The following is a 21,756-nucleotide window of genomic DNA, read 5'->3' on the forward strand; positions in this document are numbered from 1 at the left end:
GAGATACAATATTAATTAAATTCATGATGATAGTTGTAGATGTAGGTAGAAAGATAGTAAAGTAAAGATACTGACGAAATATTAGAAGAGAATTTGTTATGGTAGAAATATAATTGAAGTATAATTGAGATACAACATTAATTAAATTCATGATGATAGTTGTAGATGTAGGTAGAAATATAGTAAAGTAAAGATACTGACTGTAGTAAAGATACTGACGAAATTTTAGAAGAGAATTTGTTATGGTAGAAATTGAAGTAATGTATTACATGATATATAACATTACACAAATTTGTCATGACAGTTGTAGATAGGAATAGCTAACAGTTGTAGATGTAGGTAGAAATAGTGAAGAAATTGACGAAAGTAGCTACTGAAGTTTAGAAATTGATTACGGCAGATATATGAAGGAATAGAGAAATGAATTACATGAGATACAACATTAATTTTATTCATGGTAGCTGTAGGTTTTATAATAAAAATAAGAGCAAAGGAATTGACAAAAGCAACTACTAAAGTTTAGAAATTAGTTTTGGCAGATGTCTGTAGAATTAAAGTAATTTATTATATTAGATACAACATTAATTAATTTTGTGGTGACAGTTGTCGATGTAGATAGAAATAGCGAACAGTTTGATGATGTAGATAGAAATAGTGAAGAAATTGACGAAAGTAGATACTAAAGTTTAGAAATTGATTATGGCAGATATATGAAGGAATAGAGAAATGAATTACATGAGATACAACATTAATTTTATTCATGGTAGCTGTAGGTTTTATAATAAAAATAAGAGCAAAGGAATTGACAAAAGCAACTACTAAAGTTTAGAAATTAGTTTTGGCACATATGCGTAGAATTAAAGAAAAGTATTACATGAGATACAACATTAATTAAATTTGTCACGATAGTTGTAGATGTAGGTATAAATAAGTAAAGAAACTGACGAAATTCTCAACTAAAATGTGTAAAAATTTGCTATGGAAGATACATAATTGAAGTAATGTATTACATGAGATGCAACATTAATTAAATTTGTCATGACAGTTGTAGAAGAAATAGCGAACAGTTGTAGATGTAGATCGAAATAGCGAACAGTTGTAGATGCAGGAAGAAATTGACGAAAGTAGCTACTAAAGTTTAGAAATTGATTATGGCGGATATGTGTAGGAATAAAGAAATGTATTACATGAGATACAACATTAAATTTTATTCATGGTAGCTGTAGGTTTTATAATAAAAATAAGAGCAAAGGAATTGACAAAAGCAACTACTAAAGTTTAGAAATTAGTTTTGGCAGATGTCTGTAGAATTAAAGTAATTTATTATATTAGATACAACATTAATTAATTTTGTGGTGACAGTTGTCGATGTAGATAGAAATAGCGAACAGTTTGATGATGTAGATAGAAATAGTGAAGAAATTGATGAAAGTAGATACTAAAGTTTAGAAATTGATTATGGCAGATATATGAAGGAATAGAGAAATGAATTACATGAGATACAACATTAATTTTATTCATGGTAGCTGTAGGTTTTATAATAAAAATAAGAGCAAAGGAATTGACAAAAGCAACTACTAAAGTTTAGAAATTAGTTTTGGCACATATGCGTAGAATTAAAGAAAAGTATTACATGAGATACAACATTAATTAAATTTGTCACGATAGTTGTAGATGTAGGTATAAATAAGTAAAGAAACTGACGAAATTCTCAACTAAAATGTAAAAATTTGCTATGGAAGATACATAATTGAAGTAATGTATTACATGAGATGCAACATTAATTAAATTTGTCATGACAGTTGTAGAAGAAATAGCGAACAGTTGTAGATGTAGATCGAAATAGCGAACAGTTGTAGATGCAGGAAGAAATTGACGAAAGTAGCTAGTAAAGTTTAGAAATTGATTATGGCGGATATGTGTAGGAATAAAGAAATGTATTACATGAGATACAACATTAAATTTTATTCATGGTAGCTGTAGGTTTGATAATAGAAATAAGAGTAAAGGTATTGACAAAAGTAACTACAAAAGTTTAGAAATCGGTTATGACAGAAATAGAATTAAACAAATGTGCGCAGTAGTGTAAATTAAATTTGTCACAATAGTTGAGAATGTACAGAAATCGGCTAAGGTAGCTAAAGCAATTTTGTCCCTATTATTGCTTCAATTTTGACTAACTTATACTTTTAGTTAATGCACTTGCAATGTAACTGCTTTATTGTAATATTGCACAAACATAATTCTTAATATTTTTAAAAGCTCTGTCATCTCATAAAATAACGCTTTTTGATGAATATTTGTCTATTTTCGTAACTGTTCTGAGTTTTTAATAACTATTCATGATTATTGGGTTAACTTTTTACCCGTTTTTTTTTTTACTTAGTTGGCGCCCTCTACGCTAGTAATGAAAAGAGCGCAAAATGCTAGTTTGAAGAAAAGCTACAGTTTTATGGAAACTGAAAAGCGTTAACGATCTAATTTCTTAATATTTAAAAAGATACTCTAACGATACAGTGTCTTAACTCGTAGAAACTTGCTGAAATCGGAAAAAGTTCAAAAAGAATTAATTTTATTGCTTTTATTTGGATAGGAAAAATTTCGCCTAATTGACGATTTTTAAAAACGTTTAATAAACTGTTTTCTCAGTTTAATATTTATAAGTTTTTTAAAGCCCAGATAATTTGTTTTGGCAAGAATGTACAATTAAAAATCGTAATATACTATAGTTTTGCTTGAGTTTAAGGAACGTATGCAGTAGTTTTTCTTCATCTTCCTCGAAGAAAGAGCTTCAAAAAATACTCTTAAGATGTTTCTTAATAGTTATTAAGTTAATGTACATAATATTATTTTTTAAAAAAGTTCATCGGTTTTAATACATTTATTCCACTATTGGATTACTCGTACTTTAAGTTTATATTATCACCCGCTAAAGAATTTATTTAAGTTGTAGAACATTTAATTTTTAAATATGCAACCTAGAAATGTCCAGCTGAACTTAAAATATAAATAACCATTAAGTCAAATATCACAACAGTTAATTTTGAATAATAATGATGCATGCAATAACAACTTTCATTTTCATTTGTGTTGCAAGAATCATCAAAAACAAAGGCTAACCTAAGCAATAACAAAGTGCAGCACCAAGAGATAGATTGCGAAAGTGAAAATGCAGACGACATTTTTGGAACTCTTCGCTAGTTGTTTCAATACTGAGATAAGGAAGTTATGGAAGATATCCCGTTACTGAAAGGGTTTTAAGGAAGTAGATGCTTACTTTACTTGGAGTTTACTGTTGTCCACGCAGTACGGTGCTATGAGACGATTTTGAAATCAAAAGGGAACCAATCTTAGAAAACATGGGATTAGTAACCAGCAATGAAGTAAGTTTACGAACTTTTCTGGTCATTTACTCACATAAGTTAATTTGTTTTGAACTTTTCGGTTGCATGACAATTCCAATTTTAGCTTTGGTCTCCCTAATTTAGCAGCAACGTTCAAAGAATCCTTTTCGGAGTTTTTTAAACACCTTGGGAACAAAACTCAATTGCCAAATTCGTTTTGTCCATTGAAGTTAAAATGAAGCGAGTGGCAACATAGTTGCCACTCGCTTCATTTTAACTTCTCGCTTCATTTTTTAAAAGGTAAAATATCCTACTAAATATTTTCTCCGCGTTTAGTGCAACTCTTCTTTTTTCTTTTCCTTGCCAAGTAGTGCTAATACAACAATGCTTTGAGTTAGGGACGGAACTTAAGGGACAACTTCTTGAGAGAATTTATTTATCACACTTATTGAATAAATAAAATTTAAAAACACAATAAAATCTTTCTTCGTTCGACGACAACAAGTGTTTATTTCTTGATATTTTACCAGAATGAGTATTTTTAAATCAGTTATTTGGTTAAAGTAGGTTAGTCTGAAAACTAATAACAGTTTAAGCAGGTGAGAATATTGAGCAGAAACCAATTAATGGCAATAATAGAGTTTGTATCTGGGTTGCTTTTAAAATTCATGACAATAAAAATAGTTTAAATTTAAATAATGATTAGAGTACCGAAACCAAATTACTCTATAAAACCAGTTATGAGAAGGTTAATAATTTAAATTGAGGTTGTCTTAGTTTAAGAATTCTTCAGTTTTAAAATCTTCTTTTAAATTTCAAATATGATTAGTTGTGAAATTATCTAGTTAAGACATTTCAAAGCTAAATCTAGGTAACCTAATAATAATAACGACAACGGTTAACGGTTTGCAAAAATTCGGCTTTTTGCAATCCGTTGTCATTATTTTGCAATGAGCCGGGCTTATTAGAAAACTCTAAAATTTAAAAAGCCTAACACTTTTTTGCTTATTGCAGTGAATTGATAACATTTTAAGCAATTAAAAAATGCATCATTCTTAGATTAATTAGCCATTTCTGCTTCACGCAGTGAACAATAAGCCAAGAGTAGTTAAGATTTATTATAAATAACTTAAATACAGGTTTATTGCCCTGTGAAAATCAAGTCTGATTTCTTTTCTAATACATCCTAATTAGCCTAAAGATATATGGGCTGATTGCAAGAAACGTATATATGGCAGATTGGAAAATACTGGAGGCTTTTCCCGTTTGTCTTGTGCGCTGCAAAATTATGGTGAAACTTGCAAAGAGTTGCAAGATTTATACATAGTAATATTAAATATGCTTTAATTAAATGTTTAATTTTTATTTTAATAGATTTTCTAAATTTTATTTGCTTTTATAGCTAATTGCCGTATAAACCAAATAAGTGACGCATTTAACTTTCTGAGCGACATTCCGAATTTTCCTAACGACATTCCGAATCTTTTCTTTAATGCCATTCCGTTTCAATAACATTTTCAATCAATGCATTTCTTCTTATTTGAATAAGTATCAGTGCAATGAAGGGTAAAGGAAAAGAAACATAAGTTTAAAAACAAAGGTTTGGCGTGGAAATAATTTTCCTAACTGAGAATGAGGAAAAGTAAAGAAAGGATGCTCTAACCAAGATGGGGGGGAAGAGAAAAAGCACAAGCTTCTAGAGAGGGGGTGCAGCACAGATAGAGTTTGACTCATTCGGAATCATTTCCATCACATTAGTGTTCTAGGGGGCGGAAATATCGAAAAAGGAAATGGGGGTGTCAGTTCGGAATAGGAGAGAGTTTAGGAATGCGGCTACCGACGCGGAAAATCGCTCGCTCGCTCCTGAAATTAGGTGTCATGTTCAGTTTTCCTGAGAGTACGCATCAAGAAAAAGAGGGTGCAGGGACGTATTTAAGTGTGCCATCTGGTACAAAGATCTCTTTTTTTTTACAGTGTTAATAAGTTTATATCGAATCAATTTATTTCGTTTGTGTAAATAAGTAATTTAGCTTCAAATAAAAACTAATTGCATAAACCAATTTTAGCTGTGTTTTAGATGTTAAATGAAAAGTTGAGTAGATAAAGTTTTGGAGGGATATTTCAGTGAATTATCTTTAAGTTTATACAGCGAAGGAAGGAAAAAAAAAAAGATTATGCATTGTCTTCATCCATTTTCTGAGAAATTCTGATTGGCGAAATCTTCAAAATTAATAAAACTGTTCATATCTTCGTGTTACTCGTGATGTTTTAATATTTACTCTTGAAATTACTCATGATGTTTGTTTAATGTTATCAAAAGCTAGGCTTTCTTAGGTTGTCGCTGGTTAATTGCTACCAAATGCACTTGGAATCTTCTTCCACTCTAAAAAAAATTTCAAAAACTGTAGTTCAGTACCTTTATCTGTTATTATTATCGATCACTAATACCTGTTGTTAGGATCCATCATTATTATCTTTTGTTATTATGCTTTTCGTCAGTTATTATTATTATTGCTATTTGCTTTTATCATTGTTACGGTTATTTAATGAGTTTGAGAAAAAATAATGGTATATATAGTAATATAAGATTAAAATTAGATCTTCCCCGAGAAATATTAACTTTTTCTAAAATGTCTCGCAGAACCGCTTTCTACTACATTTTTCAAACACTCTAAGACCCTTAACATTTAATTAAATCACTAATCTTAGGTGAATCAAATAGCTTAGAGAGAGAACGCGTTTAATGCCATTTTAATGAATTTGTTAAAACATAAAATGTGTGCTGAATGTAGAAATTTGAAAAGCAACTATTTTTTCCCACAATCTTCTTATTGTTCAATCTTCTTATTGTTCAAAATTCATATGGTAAAAGAGTCATGCGTCAAATTTAAAATTAACTGACAGTTTGCAAAAAAAAAAATATATATATATGAATTTGTCTCACTTTTATGTAGCTTTCTAAAATTAAAAATAGGGCTTGTGTACCATACAGAAAAAGTTTGGAAAATATGAATAGTCTGAATTAGTTAATTGCTTTGCATCTTTTTAAAATAAAAACATAACATGGCAGTTTTGCCAATTAGAAAAATGTGTCCTAAACTGAGATAGTGAAATTTGCGAAACCTTACGGAAATTTTTAAAATTAAAATTTAGCTTAAGTACACAGAAAAAATATGAAATAACATACTTAAGAAAAGTATTTGTAATTAGAAAAGCCTGAACTTTCAATATGTTATGCAGCTTTCCAAATTAAAAACTAATTCAGGATTTTACAAATGTGCTTTTTAAACATTTGTGCCTAGAAGGACTTACATTAAACTAACATCATATGTAAAACGTGTGTCGGTCGAAAACTAAAAACGTATTTGCAAAGCAATATATGAACAAATAAAGCGATAAGTATGAAGCTTTTAAAACTCTTCAAAGAGCAAGAAAGAGAAACTCCTGCGAAAATATTAAAAAGAAAGATAAGTGCTTTGCTTTTTGAAATAACAGCACTGTATCCAGAATCGCATTTACCGGAATGTATTTATACTTATGCAAATAAACTCTTCCGGCTTCTGAATTCCACTATAAAAAATGTTAAAAGCTCACTTAAAAATCTTGTAAAAAAAGAACTGGTATGAAAAGTACGCATATTATAAGAGTCATTTACATTATCTCATTTTAGTCATCTAAAAATGGATGATGGTTTAAGAAAGCATGCACTTAGCTACTTATTCGTTTAGGAACAAGATAAAATCTGAAACTTATCAACTTAAGAATGAAAAAGAATAAAAGTTTCTTCAGAATAAAAATAAATTAAGGTTTTTTTCTTCTTGCATGCAGGAAATGCTTAATTATCAATGAAAATATTTTTTTTAAACTATATTGAGATACATTAAGATTTAAAGGTCATAACACTGGTAAATACTTATAATATCATTTAACAAAAATAAATTCGTAATAAAAATGCCGATAATAATAATAAAACTAACAATTATTTATATATAATAAAATAAAGAGTTTCTGAGGCTTAGAGATGAGATGTGCTCAGGATTCGCTTACTTAAAAAAGTTTTCAGATTCGAACGGGCTCGAACTAAGGATAAAATTGTCACACATTTTTCACTTGCAAATGTTTGGTAATGTTATTAAATGTTAAATTTATTAATTAGGATAAAAAGGTTTTAATGGTTATTTTTCTAGTTTAGATAGCAAAGGTCTAATGGCGAGACCGCAAAATTTGGCCTTTATCCGACGTATATCCCGGGAGGATTCTTAAATAATTTTATGTATTTTGATATATCTCGGGCTTGGGTGAGCTCGGATTAAAATTCTTCGAACTAGGGTGGGTTTGGACTTCCAAAAGCGAACCCGATCTCATCTCTAGTATGTCTCTCTTATAAATCCAGAATATGTATATAATTTTGGGCAGTAGCTGCAAGGGACAATTTAAGACACCGATCCAAAATTTCTATCGAAATTTTCAATTAGATCGTTCAGAAGGGCTGTTTGAAAAATGAAATTTTCTAAATTTATTTCTCAAGCATTAGCCATTATTTTAAATTAAACTACAGACAACTCAATTTATTAAAATATTTTATGAATAGCATCAGTGATGTTTGCTAGCTTATCGCTTTATTTGATTTTTAAAAAAAAAAAATAGTTCATTGCACGTACTTTAATACGTAATTATTTTTTATACGCTAAGTCATTTCTAAAATAAGGTTAGATATTTTTTAGACTTAAAATACAGTTTGCTGAAACTGGAAATAAATATTAGCTAATCCACAGAATTATCGAACCCATAAAAAGATAGGATTCGAAAATAATTCTTTTAAAACGTATTACCATAAAACCAAAGATTTTAAAGTTAATTTTATTTGAAATGAAAATGTATTAATATTCTGAAAAAAAACTTACATTCAATTATTAGTACTTATATTCTAAAAAGCAAAATTAAAGAGAAAATGGTACTAATTCACTTAAGAGAAACGTACAAAAATCAACATACTAATATTCCTAATTACTATTTCTAAAATATTTGCTGTGCTATTGATAAATTAAGTTCCGATATTTGTTTGACTTTTAAATAGCCATTTACTATAAGTTAATCCACATAAGTATCTAACCCATAGAAAGAAAGGGCATAGTACAATAGTTATCTAGTCTAAACTTATTTCCGATTTAGTCAACTTTCAAACTCAATAAAAACCTTAATGAAATGCACACAAACAACCCCTCCCTTCCTGTATAAACTTAATTAAAATAGTTTAACAAAATTAATTCAAAATAAAGTGGGCGAGATAAATAAATAAATTATGGAGAAACTGGAGGAAACAATTCAAGGATCACTGCTAAACTTAAAGCACAATAGTTTTCTTTGCCTATGTGAATTTTTCCGACCTCACGCTGCGTATTATTAGCTGAGCCCGCTCATAATCGGGCCATTCCTTTGCAACAGTTAATCCTAGATTTGAAAAATGGTGGCCCGCCTTATTGTCTTCTACGTGACTAAATTGGCTAAGAATGGTGAGTTGGCGGGGGACTTGGCGTACCAGCTTTTTAGCTGTCGGGAATATGTATTTAGCACCTGAGAAGCAAGAAGATTAAAGAGTTTCTTTTTACCTTGTCATATAGAATTTAGGAAAAAAAGACAGAAATGATAGAATGTGACTGGAATAATTTTTAGAAATTGGGTGAATATTCAGCGATTTGTTGATGTTTGGATTATGAACGTTTTAAAATACATTAAGGCACCATATATACAATCTAAAACCGAAAGAGCATATTAAATAAATGAGAATTAATAACTAAATATTCCTCGTAAGAGTGATGAGAATAAGAAATAAATTCGATCCACTCGCTCCAGGCTTGTTGATTCTGTTTTAATTTGATAAATTTCTATGGTCACAATGTTAATCTTAATAGAGCAACTAAAACTTAAAATGAAAAGTATTGCACTGATAAATTAGTTAAATAAAAACTTTAGTTGCAATGCTTTTACTAATAATTCTGTCTTGAATTAAAAATTATAGAGCAACTGATATAGGAAATACCGCTTCAATCCAAATGTAAAAATTTATAGCGCAATTGATAATCGAATAGATATTTTTTTTTATAAATTGTAAATTCAAAGCGCACTCGGTATTGAAATAGCTGTTTTTATCGCTACCTATTAATTCTTAAAACAACGGATAATAGAGTTGATAATTCTATATAACTAGTAAATAATGAATTTTTACTGCAATTAATGCTGAAATTATGTTTTAATTCATATGCGACATAGCACAATAGAAATTGGATTTAATGTTTTTACACTAACTTACAAAGTTACAGCACATTTGTTATTGTAGTTAACTTTTCTATACTAAATTATCAATTCAGAGTAAAATTGTATAAGAGTATATGTTTCAATCCTTAATCAATAAATATATGGGTAAATGAATATTGACCGACTAGAACTGAAGATTTATTCGGTTATTTTTTTTTTTTTGGGGGGGGGGCTATTCCCGTACTTTGTTAAGATACGTTAATTATCAATGATTTCTATGAAATATTATTTTCCAAATGCTGCTAACACAAATCATCATATATCATATATTTGAGCATTTTAGCTAACAGCTTACGTATTTAATTCTTTTTTCAGTAAACCACCATTTTGAGATAAACTACTTTTTTTTAAATATTACAATAGTTTATTTTTATTTCAAGAGCATCATTACACTTTTGTCAAATACCAATTGACATGTTATTGCATTTAATAAAATAAATCATACTTTTTTTTAATTATATTCTCGAAAAATATTAATTTACATTTGGTATCGTGATAGTTTGAATAGCAATATTTCGTATTACTACAGTGTAGATTACAAGGAAAGCTACATTTATTACACTGCTTGTGAAGCAAGAGATTCTTTGAAAATTTGGTTTGATAAATCAACAGTAATTTTAAAATAACAGTCTAAAGAAATTTATCTTAACGAAATTTATATTACAAAATATTACACATTTTCTTACAAAAAAAAAACTATAAATCATTACGTTAAAAATAATAAACATTAATTTCGAACACGCTTGCTTATTACTAAACTTAAACGATTTTCTACAACGAAACAAAATGACTAAGAGAAAATTTGATTTCTTTTTATACAATAAAATGTGTTTTACTAAACTAATAGTTAACAAATTTCAAAGTTTTAAAATTATAAGTATAAGTTATAAGTATAAGTTATAAGTATAAGTTATAAGTATAAGTTATAAGTATAAGTTATAAGTATAAGTTATAAGTATAAGTTATAAGTATAAGTTATAAGTATAAGTTATAAGTATAAGTTATAAGTATAAGTTATAAGTATAAGTTATAAGTTATAAGTATAAGTTATAAGTATAAGTTATAAGTATAAGTTATAAGTATAAGTTATAAGTATAAGTTATAAGTATAAGTTATAAGTATAAGTTATGAGTATAAGTTATAAGTATAAGTTATAAGTATAAGTTATAAGTATAAGTTATAAGTATATATTAATAACAAAAAATGCTAAAAAGAAATTGCAATTAGTTATTTAATAACTAAGGAAATTGCGGTCATATAATTTTCCTTAGGTTAATATGAAAAGAGTAGAATTCCTTTTCTGTTTGAAAGGAATCCTATAATAACTACGATTCGAATAAATATTCTTTATATTTCCCTCTCTGATACAATTAATAAAATACAAGGAATTCATCTTACCACTTATTTTAATTCAAATAATTGCCGCCAAAATTAATAGAATCAAAGTTGTTTATCAAATATAAACAGCTAATTGCAACTTTCTATATTAACGCAGCTTTTAATTCATTGCAACTTAATATTTAAATTGATTTCCTTCATAGCCATAGGGAATCTGAAACTTAGATTTCCAAAATCATTAAACAAGTGGCAATTACGCATTTCACCCATTACTTTCCTCTGACATCAATTCTCTAATTACTACAGATAACTAATTATGGTTTAAATTGGAAACCCCAAAATATCAAACGAAATCGTTTTCTCGTATTTCCCTCCCCCCTCCCATTAATTTTTTTGTCATCGGAAACCAGTCTGTGAAAAATCGATAATTCTCTATTAAAGCATCAAAATTCTTTCACAAATGTTAGCAATTTAATTATCAGACCTTTCGCAATTAACGGAACGGAATTAACGCAATTATGGAACGAAATGTATCTCTTTTCCACTGAACGAAAGATCTATTTTTTACCCGTAAAAATAGTTTTCTTTTTTTTTTTAATATTTTGAGGAAGATAAATTTCAAAATTGAGCACAAAAATTGCAAAAAAAAGTAACCTTTACCCCGTGAAGTCAGACACGAGGTGTTATTAAAGGAAATCACCGTTGGCATTTCATTTGGCGTTAATTGGCGGGTGCGAATCTAGTTATCGCCATCAATAGTAACTAACATTTTAAGTTCATAAGATGGTGTTGAGGTGTATACGTGTTATGAATTTATAGTGTGTACGCGAGTTATTATAGGATGAAAGGAGTTTGTAAAATAATAAATTTTTTCGGGCTGTCTAAAAAATAAACCAGATCACTTTCATATTGCAATAAAAACAATAATCAATCTTTGTTTTCACCTTAACACCTATTGTATATAATCATACAAGATTTATTATCTATTACCGTGTTTGTGTCATATATTTTTCACTAACAATTACTTGGTTTGAAGTTTCTAATAACCAGATCAACATCAATTTATTTTCTCAATCATTAATAATCAACGGAATAAATACAAGATAGTTTGCCTCTAGCGTTAAATTAATGACTAGATCTATCAACGTGTTTAAATTATTTCCTTTAATTGTTTAAAAAATATTGATGAAATTTTGCTAGCAATAATTTTATTTAGTTTAAATAAATTATATAACAGGTTAATGTATTAAATATTTTGAACAGATTATACAAAAAAAGCTGTTATTCACAAAACTCCTAATGAATTTATTAATCTCATGTAATTATGTTCTTTCAATAAATTTAAAAATTATTTATTTATTTAAATGAACTAGCGAAATATTGAATATTCGAGTTATGAAAATGTTAAATATTCGAAGAGTAATTTAATCTTTGAAGGAATAAAATCTCGTACCAGTTGTTAAAAAGTTAGAAAATATTCAAAAAATTTATTAATATACTAAATATTCCATGAATAATTGAACTGTTAAAGATTAATTATTAGGCATTATTATTAATTATTAGGACTGCATTATTTCTTTACAGAAATGGTAATTAGTGAGAAATTTTTCCGTTTTTAAGGAACCTTATCTTATATTAACTGTTCAAAACATTATAATATTCAAATAATTATTCAATTTTTAAAGAATACTTAAAAAACAATAATATTAATATGATAAAGATAATATAGAAGTTTTGAACTCTTATGTTGCATTGTCTAATAATAACTGCTAAGGAATAATTTTGAAAAATTATAATATTCAAATTTATTGTGATTAAATATTATCCTCTAATAACAATCTACATTAACATCCTATATTTAAATTAAAAAATAATAAGCAAAAATTATAACTTTTTATGAATTATTTAATTGTTAAAAAATATTAACTTATATTAACTGTTAAGGAATAATTTAGAAAAAGGATAATGGTCAAAAAATTATTCTATTGTTAAAAAATAGTATCCTTTAACAGTTTACCCATTTAAATCATGATATGTATTTGAATAATTTACAGATATCTATTTCTTTTAACAATTAATTTAGAAAATAACTTTTTTATAAAATAATTTAAAAGAATTTAAAATTTAGTTTCATTAGAAAAACAATTGATTTTCAAACTTAATAAAATTTAACTATCATCCAGCGAAAATTTAAAAAAAATTATAATTTATAATTATAACTTTTTATAAATTTGCAAAAGCTATGCACACATGGGCATATTTCAAGTACAAAGTAAAACTTCGAATTGCCAGTAAGAGTTTAAAAATAAATAATTCATAAGACGATAAAAAATGTTTTATGCAACTGTATTGACTCATAATATAATAGTCACATTTGATACGTCTTATAAAAAAAGTCTTCTATTGTACTCGCAAAAGAGCTGCCATTTATTCTCTAAAGCATATCTGAGAAACATCATGATAATTCTTTAGAAAAATACATTTTCAAATTCAAACGAAGTTTCATATTTTAAAAGCATCGATAACACGATTTCCTTGAAAATGATGTGACAGCAGAAATTGAAAGCAGCTTGTATGGACTTTCTGGAAAAGTTTTCTCGCTGAATATTTTAATTTATTTTGAAGCTTCTGTACTTTTTATTTTGATTTTTTTTCTTTCGGTATTCTAGTAAATTCTCTTAGATGCGAAAATAAATAAGGAGAAGAGTAAACCAAAGCTCTTTAGTCTACGATTTCTGTCAATAGGTAAATAAAATGTGTTTAATGTAAGTTACGGGAAACATTTACGTTTAAGAATAAATGTTTTGAATTTAGGAAGAATACATTTAAAAAACCTTAAGTTTACATAATTTAACAATATACACAATTTGATCATCATTTAACCATAGCCAAGCACGGTACTACTTTTAGGGCTCAATCTTTAATGGCCCTAGTAGAAATGCCTCATAATTTAAAAAAAAAAAAAATAGATTTTAAAAGATTGAATACTAGTAGATAAATATTAACATCTACAATATTTCATTTTTGTAATTTATTGAATGGTTATGAATATCCATTGAATATTTATGAAGTTATAGCAAAAATGCGCAAGGCAAAAAAAAAAAAATAATAATAATTTTTTATAAAAATGTCCATATTTCCATAAATATTTACTCTAGGTTTGCAAAACTTTATGCCGTTATTAAAAATAACAACTAAAGTAATCAATACAAGTTAAAAGTTTTTTTTGCTTGATTTTCTGGCACAGGGTGTTCGAAAATACTTTCTTTCGTAATTTATTGTAGGTCCTCAGTTCAAAATGTAGAGAAAACATGGATAAAATTACAGAACAATGAAAAAAGGGGAAAAAGAATAATAAAAATGAGAATCCGGAAAAATCCCAAAAAAAGGAAAAAATTAATAAAAATCTGGAAAATAAAAAATATAATCTTTTTTCACACGATTATGTCCGCAAAAAGGATATATTTTGCTTCGGCTATATTAATACAATATTAGAAAGCACTCCTATTTGCGGATATAATCGTGTGAGCCGATTAAAAGATTACATCTTTTATTTTCTGGATTTTAATCAATTTTTTTCTTTTTTTTTGGATTTTTTTCCCCGGATTCTTATTATTTTTATTATTATTTTTCTTTCTCCCCTCTTTTCATTGTTCTGTAATTTTGTCCATGTTTTCTTTACATTTTGAACTTATTTTATGAGTTATATTTACTTGCAGCTTGTGCGCAGTAAATAAAACTTATTGTTTTTCTTAATTTTCTTTTTGTCATACACACACACACATATATATATATATATATATATATATATATATATATATATATATATATATATATATATATATATATATATATATATATATATATATATATATATATATATATATATATATATATATATATATATATATATATATATATATATATACATACACCGAAGAGCCATTACATTATGACCACACTGCTAATAACATGTAGGACCACCTTTAGCCCTCAAAGTTGCTAGCACCAGTCGTGGCATTGATTCCACAAGGTGCTAATAGGTAGTCTGAGGTATCTGGTACCAAGCGTTCACCAACTGGTCCTGCAATTCCCTCACATTGCGAGGGGGTAGCGTGGCATCACAAATTTGATTTTCCAAATAGGACCACAAATGCTCTATTGGATTAAGGTCAGATGAATTTGGGGGCCAAGAAATGACTTGAAAGTCACTGGAATGTTCCTCGAACCAATCCATGACGATTCAACCCTTATAACATGGTGCATTATCCTGTTGGTAAACACCATCCCCCGCAGGAAAAACTGTTGCCATGAATGGGTGAACCTGGTCTGCAACTATGTTCAAGTAGCTTACAGAAGTCAGGGATTGTTCTATGAGGATTATGGGTCCTAATGTGCCCCATGAAAACATTGTTCCAGGGCGAGAAACCATGTAAACCTGGGCGAGCCCATTGTTATAGATGGAGGGTGGTCATACTGTAATGGTTCTTCGGCGTATATATATAAGCTACAATTATATAAACTAAAAATTAGACAAAATAAACTGGAATCTAGGGTGTATCAAGTAAACGAATAATTTTAAGAAAGTGCACGTGGTTTGAAAAAGAAACGAAAGAAAGAATCAGCTTTTAAAGTGTCTGTAAATGATTTTGTTTATTGCGTTTTTTAGAATCATTAATGGAAATAAACGAGTATCCTATACGCAGACACACACGCATGTTTCTTATTCTTTCAAAGACTACAAACATCCTTAAGACTAATAATCATTTTTTTTATCTTCTGAACAAAGAAGAGGGGTAATGTACCGTGAAAAATAGCAGTGCCGAAGTCTATATTTTTCAAACCTAACGGCGAAAAGTGATTGTGTGTTTATACAGAGAAAAGTGGAGAAAAAGTGAATTAATGAATAAATCATAAAAATTCTCTATTGTGATAGAAAGTCAAAAAATAAATCATTTCTTGAAGAAATTTTAAGTCACACCCAAGAAGCTTTTTCAATAACATTGCAAATACATATTTTAGGATTTTTTTTAAGAGAACTTGGTAAGTTTACAGTTCCCCAAAAGTTTATTTTTTATTTAATGAATGGTCTTAGAGATAAATATTCTTTACTATGGATGTGCTTAACTGTTCTGTGGAGATTTAACAGTGACACCTGATGGCATTTAAAAAAAAAAATTAGAAAAAAGTTTTTAAAAAATAACAGGGCTTTTCAATGCTTCAGGAATTTCTTAAAAAATAACAATGCTTCAGGAATTTGATTAAAACCATATTTATTTGGTACCAAATACTGCTACGCCGAATCGCGACCAAAATTGACGAGAGTTGACATTTGTTTGTGAATCAATTTTATCTATTATTTTTTTTAAAAAATCAATTCAATATATCCTATTAAATTAATTGATATGCACCTTAAATTCATAGTTTTGTTAACATCTTCAAGAATTAATCAATCCTTGTTTAAAATACATGAGTACAAATTTAAAAGTCACATTTAGCAAATATGGGAATTTTTAAAATTTATTCATATTCCTTTATTTCAAGTTATTAAATTGTATTTCACGAAGATAAACTGTCTAAGCTTTTAAAATATCAAATAACAATTAAGCTTTAGTTTGTCTTTTTGTTTTATCTTAAATATTAATATTTTCAAATCTCTATTGCTCAGACTTCATATAAAAATTTCCTAACAGCATAAAACCACAAGTCATAATAAATATTTAAAAAAATTATCTTTTTTTAAATTATTTAGTTGTAGGAAAGGTTGCAATTGACGCGCATTTTTGTTTTTCAAATAGTGGCAACCTTCATTAAATTGCCTACCACTGTTTTAAGGTAAACTTGTGTTATTTTGACATGTTACGCAATTGATAGAAAGTTACAACTAAATGGCTGCTGTCTAGCTAAAAGTTTATTTCCTCAACGGCTTTTTAAATAAATGCAAATTATACATTAATAACATTCACAAAGTAATTCTAAAAATGTGTTTACCGCTGAGTATTAATTTCTCTCTGACGCTTTTTAACAATTTAATCTAGTTTAAAAAGAAGTTGAAATGCTAAGATTTGTTTGAGTATTTCATAAATATTTGTTTTGAACAGTAACATTTTGATGGTGGGTAAAATGTACGTTTGCCACCAGCCACATGGCGATTTAAACATTGTATGTCATTCGCCACCTGATCAATACCTTTTATGTGTCGAAAATGCAGCACATGCGCATATTAATTGATACTTTGAGAAAATAAGTATGGAATTATTGTAAATATTATATGACATTCTGAAAATTAATTTATTTCACAACTGTCCTTAAAACTTTTCTTCATTTTAGATATTAACCTAGTAAATATGTTGATAAACGCTTCAAAACATTTTTACATTATTGATATCAAAAATTTTTTAACTGTTTAAAATTTCAATATATTCCCCTATAAAAAAACAACACTTTATTAACATTATATATTTTAATAGCTACGTCTAGTTTTCGGGAGTGATGTATAAAAAAGGCGCAATAAAAACACATGAAAACATCTGTGACAATTGTGAGCAAATTGCAGAATATTGTGAAGTACACATCTGGAAACAATGCGAGGAAACAATTCGATTAAAAAAAATTCCAGCTATGAAAAAAGTGTGGCTTTTTACTACATTGCCTAAAGCATATGTCGTATATCAAATGTTAATGTTTAAAAACTCAGAAAAATTCACGAGCTTTAAAAAAATACTTAACTGTTTTAATGACAATAAAAGTTAACAAAATGTTTAGTTAGCTTTTAATCAAATGAAAACAAATCCTAATACCAGTTTTTACCTATTGCACTCAAAGCGATTTCCCGCTTAAAAAAAGAAAAGTCTTTTATATTTCAGAGTATTTTATCAATGACGCGTTACTGAAGTATGTGCTTTGAACTGTAATACATTGATTATTTAATCATTGAACATGCATCTTGCGTGATAAAATAGTTTTATCAGCTTAAAAGAGCGTTAACTCTTTAATACTTCTATTTTTAGAGTTCTTTTTCACCTTCACTTAAAAGAAAATATCGATTATCACAATCTAAGGAAGCAGAAAATTATGCAATTTCTTTGTTTTTTTTAAACATGATAAATACATACCTCGATGATATAGCTTGTTAATATTTGACCTTAGCAATGTTATTTTATTAGAATGGATAATTTTTTATTAAAATATTAACAAAATATTATTCATATTAAAATGTATATATGAATGCATAGTATAAGGCACATTATTAAATAATGATAGATCTTAACATTCTTACTAAATTACTTTTTTTTTCTTAAAATAATAACTAAATATTATTCATAGTAAAATATATATACGAGTACATAGAATTGTTATTATAAAGGCATTATTAAGGCAAAAGTTTTGCAAAAACAAAAAAAGAGTAATATTTATAGTTTATTTTAGAATTCGATGAATAACAATACAGAGCTATAAACAGTGATAAGTGCTCCAAAATGCCAAAATGGTCTAAAAAAACCTTAGAGCATGAGATGAAGAACCACACTGCGAAAAAATTGTAAAATGTTTCTGAATATATGATGCAACTACCAGTACATATAGTTTTGAAAAACGATTCTTAATATTTCGGAAACTTTCTGTAAGGCTAAGTCAACAACAATGTCAACCGTCATCTGTCAAAAGTTACCTAAAGATGGAATCGAGTTAACGTGTAACAACTGTAGTGTTAGCTACGCTACATTACTCCTCCACCAAAATTCTACCTGCAATAGAATTCGATGAATGGATACCACTAGTTGATTCATTTCTGTTTTACGAGAAGGCGGGAAAGCTGTATTAAGATCGGGGCTCTGACTGCTGGTCGTGAGAGCTGTATTAGGGTAACTTGTGGATATGATCGGTCCTGAGTTGCAATTAACAGTCGAGTATGTACAGGCCACCGTTGTGTGTGATCGAGAATGAGCAGTAGTCAATGACACAGTCAGAAATAGTTAGGAATAGATGGTTCACTGTGAACCATCCATCGAACTAGGCGTTTTCAAATTGAAGAGCGCGTTTCAGTCGAGGTAGGTGTGTTGGACGCGACAAGCGTGTTCAGAACACGTCTGAGAGTCACCCTTTGCTATCGGCAATGTCAACCTTCATCTATCAAAAGGTACCGCTTATTTATTTTATTTATTTATTTTTTTTGTCGTATGCCTGTTTAGGCAGCGATTGTTTCTGTTTTTCAGTGGCGCCATCTATGACCAGGAATTCGACTTCTGCCACGCCATTCACAAAACCACAACCCGTTTATAGGGCGGGTCACATTCACACATAAAGAAGAAAGGACATTGAACACACAGAGAGAGAAAGAAACATCCATGCCTTGCCCGGGATTCGAACCCAGGACCTTTCTGATGCAAGGACAGTTCTCTGCCCCTACACAGGACGGTCGGCGGTACCTCTAATAGAATTAACATGTCTTTTTTATTAATGAATGGGAATTGAATACTTGTAGCTAAATTATTCTCCCACCCTGATAGAATCCAGTTAAAATATAAAGAAAATAAATTTCTATTTTATTGTTTTCTTTATGGGCATGAGACTGAAGAAGAACAATCATATACAATCCTTCTAACACAATTTAATCATTACTTTTTTTAAAAATCAAATTCTTTAATTAACTTTCCGTCAACTTTCAAAACTTTTAAAATTTAACTTCGATCTTTTAAACTATTGAGCGATATTTGATAGATGCAAGAAAGTAATAAAAGGAACTCAAATGATTTATTGTTTTTCAATATAACGATTACTTAAGTTAGTTTGAGAAACTTAGTTTTAAAAAAATATTAACTAACCTTAGGAAATATCAAATGTTAAAATAATAAAATGTAATCTACTTACAATCTTAATAAATTCGGCATCGTAGAAAATAAGAGGTCAGGTAAGCTTCTCAATTTATTGTTGTTTAATCTCCTGAAAAAAAGAGTAAGGATATTTAGTTACACAATTTTATAATGAAACCTTATAATAAAAACTTAATTATAATTTATTTGATGTTTAAAACACGTAACTTATCATAATTTTTACACGTAAGTGCAGTACATCTAAAAATAATTTTCATTGTCAATTCTTGAAATAAACTTTCATTACAAAAAGGAAAAAAAAAATTCGGTTTAAAATGAGTACATATTTTACGTTGCAAAGTTTAAGTTAAGTAAGAATTAATAGAAAAATTTGAATTATGGAACGAAAAAATAGGATAATTGAAGTATGTCCAAATTTTTCCCCCTTAGATGTGAACATCATATTTTATGAACTGGCAAATCCTAGACTGAAAACGTGGGATTGGAAATATAAAATCTTATTTGATTGCTGGAAAAAACCGAAAAAAGTTAAAAGATGATTATGAAAAATCTCAGGCAATCAAACTGGTTTTTATGTCGTTAGCCCTGTCCCTTTTACTAATGTATAGACACTAGCATTTTTTTCCTCGAATTTATTTTTGGCCCCATGTGTGATGTGTAGACTTTTTTTTAAACATTACTTAGGAGGATTTTAAAAACATTAAAAAAATCATAAATATATAATAGTCAAAGATATCAGGACGATATAAATATTCGAATTCCTGTGGCAGTTTTAAAAAATACTGTCTCTAATAATGTCCACTGTAATCTAATTTGAAAAGCGTACATTAGTTTTCCTTAGTAATAATAATAATAAATAATTTTTTTTTTAAGAAAAACAGTGCTTTACTTGACAAGGTTGGCTGAAGTGGGCACTCGCTGGTCAATTCCCACGAACGGAAGAATAAAATTTCATTAAATGCTATTTTAAGTAGTTTTTATTTTTAATGAAATAAATAATGATTCATCCTCTATGCAGTAAATTAACGGAAATAAAAATTTGAAATAAATACTATGTTTTGAAATTTGAAAAATTTCTTAATTTAAAGATGGAAGTTAATTAGAAATGCAATTGATTCTTTTTTTTTTACTATACAAAAATATCACTTAAACAAACATTTCATTGAACTACATAAAAATAGTTTAAGATAGTTTTGCTTTAAGCCTGATCATTGCTTTAAATTTACAAGTAAAATACAGCTAATAGTATCATTGATATTATATAGTCATAATGGTAAAATTATCCATCTCAATAAGTTTTACTAAATTTAAATAAATAGATGTTAAGACGTGCCCTCATAAATTTTGAGTAGGATTTATTGATGAATAACAGAGCTAAAACAAAACATATCACTTTGTTACATACTATTTATTGCTTTAGACACAGTAACATCAAAACATCAAAAGAACAATCAGAACCGAAATGCATTACAAACTGTCCCATTTCCTACCCAATAAAAATTCTTTATTTGATTCCCTTAACATTCATGGGACTCTCATATCTAATTTGTTTAACAATAAAAAGTGATCCTGTAGAAGCTATGGGACATTCTCTACCTTTAACATTCGTAATCATACTCTTAAATTTTTCATTGCCGATCCCCAAATATTACCAAACACTAGTTATCAACACGATGGAAAATTTACAAGGAGCTAAAAATCTGCGAAATTACAAGTTTCAGAAGAGTTACTAGTTTGTAATAGTTAAATGTTTTGACGATCCCTTATAAAATAACCGACTGTCTTATGGATGGACAAAAAAAAAACTGAAGCAAGACTTATCGTTTTGCTGGATGCTATTTATTGCTCCAGACACAACAACATTAAACACCCGAAAAGCAATCACAACCAACACGCATAACAAATTGCCCTTTATTCTTCTCAGTACG

The 21,756-nt window shown here is 28.2% G+C and overlaps 1 protein-coding gene across 4 annotated transcripts in view; it reads right to left on the reverse strand.

Moving 5' to 3' along the window:
* Positions 1 to 21,756, reverse strand: part of sli (slit guidance ligand) — a 359,497-nt gene that overhangs the window by 180,428 nt on the left and 157,313 nt on the right. For all 4 annotated transcript variants that reach the window (XM_071182345.2, XM_071182347.1, XM_071182346.1 and 1 more), the window contains exon 4: positions 19,866 to 19,937. In XM_071182345.2, coding sequence (XP_071038446.1) covers positions 19,866 to 19,937 — 72 coding nt within the window. The remainder of the gene's footprint in view (positions 1 to 19,865; positions 19,938 to 21,756) is intronic.

This window comes from Parasteatoda tepidariorum, chromosome 4 (genome assembly GCF_982258835.1).
Source record: "Parasteatoda tepidariorum strain Cologne lab strain chromosome 4, Ptep-v5.0, whole genome shotgun sequence".
In the NCBI taxonomy this organism is placed as follows: domain Eukaryota; kingdom Metazoa; phylum Arthropoda; class Arachnida; order Araneae; family Theridiidae; genus Parasteatoda; species Parasteatoda tepidariorum.